Consider the following 12,867-nt stretch of genomic DNA (forward strand, 5'->3'; position numbering starts at 1 on the left):
ATTGACAAAGTAATTTTGTCATTACTATTGACAAAATAAAATTTGAGAAAACGGAGGCTGCTTCAATGCTGCTTTAGCACTGCTGCTGTGCCACTGAGGGCACATAATTCTCATTTTCAATGTTCCCTGACAGATTCCAGCCATAAATGCAATCCCTCAGTACCTCCCACACACAGCAGCCACCATGTACCTGCCTGCTGGGAAGGGAAAGGAAGGGAACATTTCCAATACCTACTGCCAGTTTCCCACAAGGAAACTCAATGGGGGAAGCCAACAGGAAGTCAGTAGTCATTCCCATTCCTATTGATTTTTTTGCCCGCCCATGGCATTCTGTTTCTCTGATTAGGTAATGAAATATCTCTGTAACAAAGACCCAATGGAGCATGGGTTATCTAGGAGCTATATATGGTTAGCTAGCATTTGCATCTTTCTTTTCTATTCCTACAGAAAGAAGTAACTAAGAGGTAGAAGCACATAATACTATGTTATTCACTCTAGACTGACATGGAAAACTATTTCCTTAGCTGACAAGCTACATTTTCTTGAAATTCTTCCTTTAGACCTTAGTGAGGCTAAGTGGTTTTCAGATCAAAGCCCTGGTTGTGCCTTTAATGTCATTAGTTTGAAATATCCCATATAAGACTTGATTTTGACAAGCATCAAAATATATAAAGAGGTATAGTAGTTAAGGCACTAGGCTAGAAATGTGGAGTTCTAGTCTCACCTTAGGTATCAAAACCACCTGGGTGACTTAGGGCCATCACTGGGCCATCACTTAGGGCCAGCCCAATTCACCTCATAGGGTAGCTGTTGTGGGGAAAAACAGGGTCTTAAATAGGAGGAAGGAGTATTAAGTATGTTCATTACTTTGAATTATTTATAACAATAATATAAATTATTATTGGATAAAAATAATAATTTATATTATTTATATAAATAACTCAAGGTAATGAACATACTTAATACTCCATCCTCCAAGTGGATAAAAATAAATTAAATTGTGAAACAGCATCTGGCAGCATCACTAATTTCTTAACTTGTACTTTGATTTTCAAAACCATTTAACTTAAATTTGATTTTAAGGGTATAATACAGGGGTGAAATCCTCCTGGTTTGGATTGGATCACCCGTAGCGATGGAGGCGGGTGGTTCGGAGAACTGGTAGCAAAAATCCCTGCCCCCCCCCCATTACCCAGCTGAGCTGCGCAAGCATCAGAGGCTTTATTTATTTTAAAAAGCATTTTTTCTACAACCTCTTTGGCAGAAAAAATGGTTTTAAAAGTAAAAAAAAGCCTCTAATGATCGCGCGGCTCAGCTGGGATCATCAGAGGCTTTTAAAAGCATTTTTTCTACAACCTCTTCAGGCGAAGAGGTTATAGAAAAATGTTTTTAAAGGGAAAAAAAGCCTCTGCCGATCAGGCAAGTCAGCTGGGATTGTCAGAGGCTTTAAAAGCATTTTTTCAGCCGAAGAAAAAATGGTTTTAAAAGTAAAAAAAAGTAAAAAAAAAAGAAAAAGTTGGCCACGCCCACTGTCATTAACCCACCACCACCAAGCCACGCCCACAGAACAGGTAGTAATAAATTTTACATTTCACCACTGGTATAATACTGTGTTTCCCTGAAAATAAGACATGCACTAAAATAAGCCCACTCCAAAAATAAGCCCTCCCTGAAAATAAGCTCTCCCTGAAAATATTTAACTGCATGAACAGCTGGTCCCCGCCATTTCCTCTGGTTAGGATTAGGGAGACAGAGCTGGAAATCAGGTAAGACAGCAAGAGGAGCCCTGTCTTGCTCCACGTGCCCCAAAATAATAAGACCTCTCTGAAAATAAATAATAATAAGCGCTTATTTCGGGGTTCAAAAAAATATAAGACAGGATCTTATTTTTGGGGAAACACGGTAGATTTCGAATAAGCTACAGTTACAAAGCATATTCTCAGAAGCTTGGGAAATCACATTTTTATGATATCAAAGAAAGCGACAGAAGGTTCATATAAAAGACAATAACCAGGAGAAGAATGGAGGCTATGATATTTGTGCAATGCTCATTCAAATGCTCACAAAGGTATTCAGAACCAGTTTGGAAGGGCACAAGTACAAAGTTCAGAACAGATAATGCTGCTCACATTAACCTCCTGTAGAAATCTTTCATATCAGTTTAGCTATCCCATTTTCAAAGACAGCCCTAGATAAATCACGCTGGATATTGATCTTCTAATAAATAGTTTTCACCTGTAAATAGAACACTAGACTTATTGTGAAGGTTCCTACAGCGGGTTACTCCTCTGATTTGCTCAAGCAGCAAGGTCAAATTTCTTCATCCCATTGCAAATGACAGGATAACATAAGTGATTCATTTAAATTGTTTTGCTTTTGAAACTTCCCTTTTTTTAACTCAAAATTGCTGCTTCAGGTTTAAAACAGATTGTGCTGACCTTACAGAAGTCCCAATGACTGTTCTGGAAACACTCCAGTATCAAAAGGCACCTTTATTTCAAGCTGAAACGCCTTGGGACTGGTTGGAACAGTCCTGGAGCATTTCTGGTGGGATCAAAATAGATCACTTTGAGATCACAATATTTTGTACACCACTAAGAATAAGTATGACCTCAGTAATAAAAACAGATACAGATAGATAGAAAGAAAAAAACAATACTTCCACCAAAGAGAACACTTAAGGGAAGGAAATAGGGAGGGAAGACTACTCAGCATTGTAAAAAAAGAATCTTTACCTTTTTTTAACTTTACTTTACTATTCTTTACTTTAAAAAGAATATTCCCCTTTTTTCAGTCGAAGACAACATCCTACCACACATAGCTAGGAGCCATAATAAAAACCCAAGATTAGTAGTAATAGATTGCCCACTGAAAAACTGACCTGCCAAAGCAAAACTCAGCAGCAGTGAAAATATTCAATTTGTAAGGCTTTTAAAGGTAAAGGTTCCCCTCGCATATATATGCTAGTCGTTCCCGACTCTAGGGGGCGGTGCTCATCTCTGTTTCAAAGCCGAAGAGCCAGTGCGGTCCGAAGTCATCGCCATGGTCATGTGGCCAAAGGCACACGGAATGCTGTTACCTTCCCACCAAAGGTGGTCCCTATTGTTCTACTTGCATTTTTTATGTGCTTTCGAACTGCTAGGTTGGCAGAAGCTAGGACAAGTAACAGGAGCTCACCCCATTATGTGGCACTAGGGATTTGAACCACTGAACTGCTGACCTTTGGATTGACAAGCTCAGCATCTTAGCCACTGAGCCATCACGTCCCTTTTACTTTTACTGCTTGGCAAAAGAAGAAATAGACGATCAAGTTCCCACCCCAAAATATCCCCAAGGGGAGTCTTACTGGCTGAAGTGATAAAATGTGCTGCTCTCCTTGTGCAATAGACTGTGACTCCTTGCAAAAACCTCAAGGGACTTCTTTTTCTTTGTTATATTCTTATTTTTTATATTTCTTTCTTCTGCAATATTTCTCTTTTTATTGTTTGTTTTTTTGTAATTTGTATTAGTTTTTATCTTTTTTTTAACACAATTATTATATATATATACATATACATATACATATACATATACATATACATATACATATACATATACATATACATATACATATACATATACATATACATATACATATACATACATACATACATACATACATACATATATATATAAAAGACCTTGAGACTCATAAATCAAAGAGGGATGCATGAAGGAACAGCTGCCAAAGCATTTTTTCATTCCAGCGTTTTGTTTGTTCAACAAAGGATTTTGTTGAAAGAAAATAGGATTCTCGTTCACTAAGATTCAATTGGAGGGACAAAATGTGTGGGACAGGAGAGGAGACAAAGTTTAGTCCTGCTCTATCTGCAGAAAGCTCCCCATGTCTGTTCATATATTTGCATTGTGGTAATACTGTCCGGGATTATGGTGGCTGAGGAATTCTGGGAGTTGAAGTCCACATGTCTTAAAAGTTGCCAAGGTTGGAGACCCCTGGTCTAAACAGCAGTGAAGCCCCACTAATGAAGCCCCATGCATATCTGCCCCAAAGGTGCTTTTCCAAAGGCAACTGGACTTTCTTGGTTTTTTTCCTTGAAGACGTTTCGATTCTCATCCAAGAAACTTCTTCAGTACTGGCTGAATGGTGGGGAATGGAAGGATTTATATTCCTTAGCAATCACCTAATATAAATCCTTCTGTTCCCCACCATTCAGCAAAACTGAAGAAGCTTCTTGGATGAGAAGTGAAACGTCTTCAAGGAAAAAAAAATCCAAGAAAGTCCAGTTGCCTTTTGGAAAAGCACTTTTGGGGCAACCATGACCTGGATGAGTGAGGATCTCCATAGATACTCCATGCATATTTTGTAGTTGTAATCCCTATGGGATTGATGATTAAATATTCCTTGATATTTTGGGTTTGAGGAGTATAGGAGGATCCTTGTGGGTAGACATGAAGGTGGTCTACAGGTTTTTCTGCATCAATTTTGAGCTGTCAGGATCAGCTCTGCTCTCTTCAAGTGGGACAATACATTTAACTCTTAAGATCAGAGAAAAGAAGACTGCCAATCACCTGGCAATTGGCATAATTTATGTCCTTTGTGTTTTTTGACTAGAACCATCTCACCCTGAAGTTATCGAGAAATGTCATGAAGATCCATTGCCAAAGGGAAAGACACCACAGCCACATATTCTGAAGTTTAGACTTTACTCTCTTGGGTCCAGCTCTCCCATTCAGCCAGAAATACTATCTAACTCAATGCTTTGCGAGCTTTGATGAGAAATAAGTCAGGTGAGTTTCAGTTGAGACTAGCAACCTGGTGGTTTGTTTTTTTAAGAACGTAACATATGCACATGCATAACCATGTGTTAACAGGAGACTATTGAAATATGCCAGTGATGGAAAACCTGCATGATTTCCCCTTATTGTTAGAGAGAGCCACCAGCATTGCGTACCTTCAAGGGCAGGCAGTAAATGAGATTACTCAGGGAGACATATGTATAAGACTCTCAAATCTTAAGATCATGATGCCCACACATTTCAAGCACGTGACTTGTCAGTGATTAGCTGACTGCCTCTTGGATAGCCGATTTCCTGTATTGGAGGAGAAAAACCTTTTCTTATACCAGATGTTGCAAGTATAAGAAGTGGCTCTTTTCCATATTCCCTGAAAAATAAATTGCTTCAAGGGCAGGATGTTCACCTCGTGTTCCTCTGTCTCCAGATCACACATAGTTATGGGGCTCCACATTTAAGAGATGTGCCACTAAAATCACAGCAACATTGTATGAAAATTGGTTCTAAAAGAGTATAATTATAATACTTATAATAGCAGATGCAAATTACCTCTCCCACCTCCTGAAAAACAAATAAGAACAACTAGAGATTTCTCATCTTATTTTGCTATACAGAGGTCTCTCATTGGAAAACAGACTACTTGCCGGAATTCTTGCTACTGTAAGCTTCTTCTTAATAAAGCTTATTAATCAAAGCTCTGAGAGGCTGGTGTTTGGGATTAACTGTTCCAGGCTACCACTAACAGTTTTGACAGCTTGGTGAATACTCTGAGTTCCAGAGAAAACTAAATAGAATTGCTCATTAACATGGCTCCCTTAGTATTTGATATATAGTGAGTGTTTTCTTTCTTTCTTTCTTTCTTTCTTTTTTTTTGGTAAGATAGTGGATGGGTATATGAAGGGTAGTCTCCCAAAATCCGGGGCAGCAGTACATTTCTTCTATAATAATAATAATATATTTATTGTCATTGTACGTGTATACACAGTATACCCATACAACGAAATTCACTTAACACCCAAAGATCAGGTCCAACACACATAACAATCCCCAACACCCCACCACAAATTCCCCACCTCTAAACCACCCAAACATCCACACAACAGACCAAGTAATGCTGTCCAACAGCTCACTGATGGTGGCCCTTTAGTTCATTGTTGAGTGCAATTATAGCTCTGGGATAAAAACTATTCAGAAAATGTGTGGTCTGAGTTTTAATTGTTCTGTATCTTCTGCCAGAAGGTAACAGTCCAAAAAGATTGTAAGCAGGATGGGAAGATGGCATTTCCATCCTAAATCAGTGGTATATTGTTCACTCTTTTAAAGTCTCATATTGACCTCCTGTCCTCATTCTTATCTGGGATAATGAAAAGTATGGGATAGCAATAGAGTACATTTTTGCAAATACAATTCCATCACTAAAGGAGACGTCACATGATCACAACTTGTAACTTCACTGCTGGCTTCTCCACTGACTATGTTTGTTGAAAGCCAGCTGTAAAATGTGCAAATGGTGATCATGTGACCACAGAATGCTGCAACAGTCATTAATGCCTGCCAATTGCAAAAGTGCCTGAATCTTGGTACGACTGCAAGGATGCTGTAACAGTCGTCACTACAAAGACTAGTCATAAGGTGACTTTTGCCGCACCATCGTAACTTTGAACAATCGCTAAACAGGCCAGTCATTCAGTGAGAACTAGCTGTAATACCTACATATCACTGGTTATAAACACCAAAAGGAAGTTAACATGTGCTTCCTTGTTTATAGAAGGCCTTTGATTATGTCATCCATGTCAAGTTAATGTGCTTAGAAAAATGGGAAATGCAGGACATCTCACTATGCTCATGTAAAAGCTACACAGCTTGGGAGGCCATTGTATAGACATGGCAAAAGAAACCAGCTCTAATTTGGCAAAGTACTGTAGTGAGACAAATCCATTTTTCCCTAGTTTACTATATATTTTTAAAGAGCAGTGTGGTGGCTTAGAAGTGGAGCTCTTCCCTCACAATCAAGAGGCTGAGAGTTTAATTCTAGGTAGTGGCAAATATTTCTCTCTGGGCGTAAAGAGAAAATATCTGCTGTGAACTCCACCTAGGCATCAGGAAGGGCATCTGGCCAGTAAATGCTCAGTTCCATTCAGTTGTCCAGACTTCATCCCAATGCAAGGGATTATAGCAATAGCACTTAGATTTATATACCGCTTCATAGTGCTTTACAGCCCTATCTAAGCAGTTTACAGTGTCAGCATATTGCCCCCAACAATCTGGGTCCTCATTTTACTGACCTCGGAAGGATGGAAGGATGAGTCAACCTTGAGCCTGGTGAGATTCGATCTGCTGGCAGCCAGTGATCAGCAGAAGTAGCCTGCAGTACTGCACGCTAATCACTGTGCCACCATGGCTCATAATTTACAGAATTGTTTTAAAAAAAAAGTGGTATCTTTTTAAAATTAAGTTGAATAGAAGTATGTGTTCCCTCTCTATTACAATAAAACATTTAATTCAATAAACATATTATAAACTCTCTTCTTATCCAGTAAATCAGCAACAGCCCATCAGATGCCACCAACAAATATGTTTCTGGAAGCACAATTGCCAATTGCAGTGTTAACAAAGAAGCATAGATACTGACTTTGAATAGTGAAAATAAACTTGTCTTTAAAATGTCCAGTCTCTTGGGGATATGGACAGCTCACAAGAGAAGCTAACTAGCAGTAATGTGAGCAGCACAAGGGAATGGGGAGACACAACTCACTTGGGAAGTATCATGATTGAAGATGACATTGTTGAGGTCTCCACAGTTGTAATGCTTGATAAGGTCCTCTGTACTGTGAGGAATCTGTAGACTGCCTGCTCGGAGCTTCTCCTGCTGCAAGAGAGTCTGATTCAAAGCAAAGATCACCTGGGGAATAGAAAGGAGGAAAAGGGAAAGGGAAAGTTCCCAATCAGTCCTTAAAACTCATTTTTAAATAGTATATATTAAACTGGAATAATAAACATTTGGCATTCATTTGTGTGTGTGTCTGTGCATTCTATCCTAAACACATCTTTTAAACACTCAACCATCTACAAAGAAGAAAATAGTTTATATAATTGTTATTATAAGAATGATGTCATCATCAATGTCCCAAATAAATAAACTTATAGGCCTGTGTATGACTCATATTTAGGAAAAGTCAACAAAGAACATTTCTGGAAGTCGTGCAGCACCAGTGGGGTCTCCTTTAATCCAACACATCCTTTCTATGGCTCACATGAGACTTTTCCCACAGCAACAGTAAAATTGTTAGATTTGAGAATACGGATAGTCCTCCACTTACAACCACAATTGAGCCCAAAATTTCATTGCTGAATGAAACATTTGTTAAGGGAATTTTGTCCCATTTTACAACCTTTCTTGTCACTGCAACAGTCATAAATACGAGTCAATTGCCAAGCATCTGAATATTGATCATTATTATTATTATTATTATTAATTAAATTTCTATACCACCCTTCTCCAAATAGGACTCAGGGCGGTGCACAGCCAAGGTAAAAACAGAGCATACAAAATTTTAAAACAGTGTTAAAATAATTAAATATTTGGCCATAAATTAAAACAACCCAATTTAAAATCAATTTAAAATTTAACTCAAGCCAGCCCAGCTAGTTGAAATAAATAGGTTTTCAGGGCCCGACGAAAAATCCGGAGGTCTGTTATTGTACGTAAGTCTGGGGGAAGGTTGTTCCAGAGGGTGGGCGCCGTCACAGAGAAGGCTCTCCCCCTGGGGGTCGCCAGCCGGCATTGTCTGGCGGACGGCACCCTGAGGAGGCCCACTCTGTGCGAGCATACTGGCCGGTGGGAGGCTATTGGTGGCAGAAGGCGGTCTCGTAAGTACCCCGGCCCTAAGCCATGGAGCGCTTTAAAGGTGGTCACCAACACCTTGAAGCGCACCCGGAAGACCACCGGAAGCCAGTGCAGCTCGCGCAGGAGAGGTGTCACAGGGGAGCGCCTCGTCGCCCCCATAATCCCCGCGCGGCCGCATTCTGGACCAGCTGGAGCCTCCGGATGCACCCCAGGGGGAGCTCCATGTAGAGAGCGTTGCAGTAGTCCAGGCGGGAAGTGACTAGTGCCTGAGTGACTGTGCATAGAGAGTCCCGATCTAGAAAGGGACGTAACTGGCGTATCAGGCGAACCTGATAAAAAGCCCCCCTGGCCACGGCCGTCAAATGATCTTCTAAAGACAGCCGTGCGTCCAGGAGGACGCCCAAGTTACGAGCCCTCTCCGTGGGGGCGAGTGATTCGCCCCCAATAGCCAGCGATGGCGTCAGCTGGCTATATCGGGACGCTGGAAGCCACAGCCACTCGGTCTTGGAGGGGTTGAGTCGGAGCCTGTTTCTCCCCATCCAGGCCCGCACGGCCTCCAGGCACTGGGACATCACTTCAAAGGCATCGTTGGGGTGGCCTGGGGTGGAGATGTACAGCTGGGTGTCATCAGCGTACTGATGGAACTCCACCCCGAAGCCACGGATGATCTCACCCAGCGGCTTTACATAAATGTTGAACAGAAGGGGCGAGAGGACCGACCCTTGTGGCACCCCACAAGCAAGGTGCCTCAGGGTCGACCGCTGCCCCGTCAACACAGATTGCGACCGGTCAGAGAGGTAGGAGGAGAACCACCGCAGAACGGTGCCCCCCACCCCCAACCCTGCCAACCGGTGCAACATGATACCATGGTCGATGGTATCAAAAGCCGCTGAGAGGTCTAACAGGACCAGGATAGAGGAGCAACCCCTATCCCGAGCCCTCCAGAGATCATCCACCAACGCGGACCCATGTGACCATGGGGAATGTTGCAACGGTGGTAAGTGTAAAAAATGGTCATAAGTCACTTTTTTCAGTGTCGTTGCAACATTGAACGGACACTCAATGAACTGTTGCAAGTTGAAGATGTATTCAATCAGTAAATGGGTGCTTGGTTCAAACAGATGCTAGCAATTACTCCATGCACTTCTATGTCCTCTTCATATCTTTTACTGTTCAAGTCTGTTTTGTTTTGCTCTGCAATGCTATTAAAATTATTCAATGCACTGGAAATTTCAAGTTTTTACTCAACTTCTTCCTTTAAGAAAAACATAACCAGTCTACTATATAAATAATTGGTTGGAGAAGAAACAGTGTGTAATCCTTCCCTTTGGACCGTTTATTCTCTGTCTGTAATTTTTTAAAACTTTGAACAACAACAAAAAGTTCAAGGTAAAAAGGTTTCTGCAACATCCCCCTCCTACTAGTTTCAAATGTCTTCCTTGCAATATTAAGAAAATATATTTAAAAAATACATTAGGTGAATTTTGGTTGTCATTTCAGCACCAATTTAATTAAGCTCCCTGGTTAAATTCGGAAGAGCAGTAATTTGGCAGCAGCTTCACAAGAAGCTGAAATAGAACCACACTGTGGTTTCCATAATGGCCTCTTTTAGTGGATGTTGGGTAACTTTCCACAGGAGAAATACAGATCTTGAAATGCCAAAGAAAGCTTATAACCAACCAACTGCTAATAAGCTTCCTTGTACATCTAGACTTACAAGACTGCAGTACTGTTACTTAACACAAGAATCATGTTTGCAGGCCACAGCATTTCTGGCTTACAATGGAAAGGAATTTCACTGCTCCATTCAGCAGGAAATCCTCTTCAGAAGCTAAATCAATGAAGAAGTTTATACATTTCATCAAAATCGCTTGATTCAAAAAAAAAAAAAGTGAGGAACCATCTCAGTGCTTCTAATCAATGATCCTTTCCTTTGAAGAAATACTGAGTTCTATGCGCGTAATGGAAAATCAGCAAAATGTATCAAAAAGAGCCATTTTCATGAGTCGTCACATCAGGCTGCCTTGAAGGGCATTTCTATCAAAGCAGAGTATTCTTTAAGACTTTGCTTTATGTATGTATGTATATGTATAGGTAGTCCTCAATTTACAACTAGTTGTTTTGTGGTCGTTCCAAATTACAATGGCACTGAAAAAGTGACCGATGACCAATCTTCGCACAACCTTTGCAGCCTCCCTACAGGTCACATGATCAAAATTTGGGCACCACCCAATTGGCATGTACAGAATTTGAATGGTTGCAGCCTCCTGGGATCACATGATCACCACTTGTAACCCAGCCAACTTCCAACAAGAAAAGTCAATGGAGGAAATTGGATTTGCTTAACGACTGTGGGATTTACTGAATTGCAGAGATTCACTTCACAATCGTGGCACAAACCATAACGATAAAATCTGGTGCAGGCTCAGGTAAACAACTGCCTTGCTTAGCAATGGAAATTCTGATCCCAATTGCCGTTGTAAATCGAGGACTATCTCTATGTAATGTGAAGTATGTAATAACTTATGAACTGAGATCCCTGAATTTTCTTTCTTAAAAGAAAAAAAAGGAAATAAAAGGACAGTATAAAACATGGCATTCAGCTCTGGTTTGTTTGGGGAAAACAAGTTAGAATTCCTAGATCAAACATCATGGTTTTTTTTTTTAAAGTAAAACCCCACTTAATTCTTTTGAGCAGTCCTGTACCTTTTCTAGCTGCCTAAATCTGTTTTCATACAAACAAAACAAAATCAACCATTTTGCAGTAATAGTAGAATTCCCTGCAGTTCAAACCATGACCAAAAAAGTAACCAAAATATATTTTGCCTATGGCCTTTATGAGGGTATAAACTTAATTAAATACAATTCACCTACTGTATGAATAAAGTTGCAATTAAGAAACCAATATTCTTTTACATTCTGTAAAGAGTGAGAACTTTATGGCCTCCCTTGCAAAGTAATAGCTGTTATAAATGGAATCCTCTTAAGTCCAACCTCACAGCTCTCCAATAACAATTTTTCTAGCAAGTGTTATCGCATTCAGAGATTGCAATACCAGGTGCAGCTTCAAACAGGGCGCCCTTTGTGAAAGGTTTATCTTCAGTACATAGTCAAGTGACCCGCAAGTCCGAGGCTTTCATAACAGGGGAAAAAAATTCCAGAGCTTGTGAATTTGAAGGTGCTCTCTTCACATGGAAGTGCTTTTGTTCAGTGGCAAAGGTGCGGGGGAGGAAAGCGTGAGGAAAATGCAAGCTTATCTCAAAGTGAGCACCCAAAATAAATGGCATGTGGCAAGTACTTGTCCCTAGTTCCCTTTTCAGATACCCTAGTAGCTAGCACTTCTGTAATGTTCCGATTATTCAAAGCATTTCATGGGAATTATCTCAACTGTGGTTTACATAAACATTGGGAAAAGTAACTCTATTGCAGTCCAGTGTTTTAGCTAAGATTGTCCAGAGATCTAACTTGGATGACGAGGGTTCATGGCTTAGTCATCAGAGTGTTCAAGTTCTAAGCCGGAGAGGTTTCTTAAAGATCTGTCTATGTCAGGAGTGGGCAACTGTGACCCTTTTACAACCTGTGGACTTCAACTCCCAGAATTCCTGAGACAGCCAAGATGGCTCAGGAATTCTGGGAGTTGAAGTCCACAGGTTGTAAAAGGGCCACAGTTGCCCATCCCTGGTCTATGTAGAATCTCAGTCACCGAGGTCATGGTTGCCCCAAAAGTGCTTTTTCAAAAGGCAATTGGACTTTGCTTTCTCCTTGAAGATGTTTTGCTTCTCATCCAAGAAGCTTCTCCAGCTCTGACCGAATGGTGGAGGATGGAAGGATTTATATTCCTTGCAGTTCCTTAATGATGTTCTACAGTAATTTAAGACATGCTTTATAAAGGTTGGCTCTGATTTAAGGTGAATTGATACATCCTTTAGATCAGGACTCCCCAAACTCTTCAACTCATTGACCCCTTCATAAAGTTTCAGATCGTTCTTTGACCTCCAGATCCTTACTGTATGAAAATGATTTAATACTTTAATAGGACTATCACTACTAAGAATAACAACAGTAGCCCCTTAGATAGTCCTTTTGACCCCTGGCACCAATAATGACCATTTTGAGAGACCTTGCTTTAAAGCAGGGGTGAAATGCTCCCGGTTCGGACCGGATCGCCCCATCCAGTAGCGATGGAGGCGGGTGGTTTGGAGAACCAGTAGCAAAAATCCCTGCAC

General features: G+C 40.6%; 1 protein-coding gene across 2 annotated transcripts in view; it reads right to left on the bottom strand.

Annotated features, from left to right (window-relative positions):
* Positions 1-12,867, bottom strand: part of TRABD2A (TraB domain containing 2A) — an 84,265-nt gene that overhangs the window by 24,589 nt on the left and 46,809 nt on the right. For both annotated transcript variants that reach the window (XM_034410709.3, XM_034410710.3), the window contains exon 3: positions 7,550-7,696. In XM_034410709.3, the coding sequence (XP_034266600.1) occupies positions 7,550-7,696 (147 nt within the window). The remainder of the gene's footprint in view (positions 1-7,549; positions 7,697-12,867) is intronic.

Source organism: Pantherophis guttatus, chromosome 2 (assembly GCF_059756535.1).
Source record: "Pantherophis guttatus breed Tessera chromosome 2, ASM5975653v1, whole genome shotgun sequence".
Lineage (NCBI taxonomy): Eukaryota > Metazoa > Chordata > Lepidosauria > Squamata > Colubridae > Pantherophis > Pantherophis guttatus.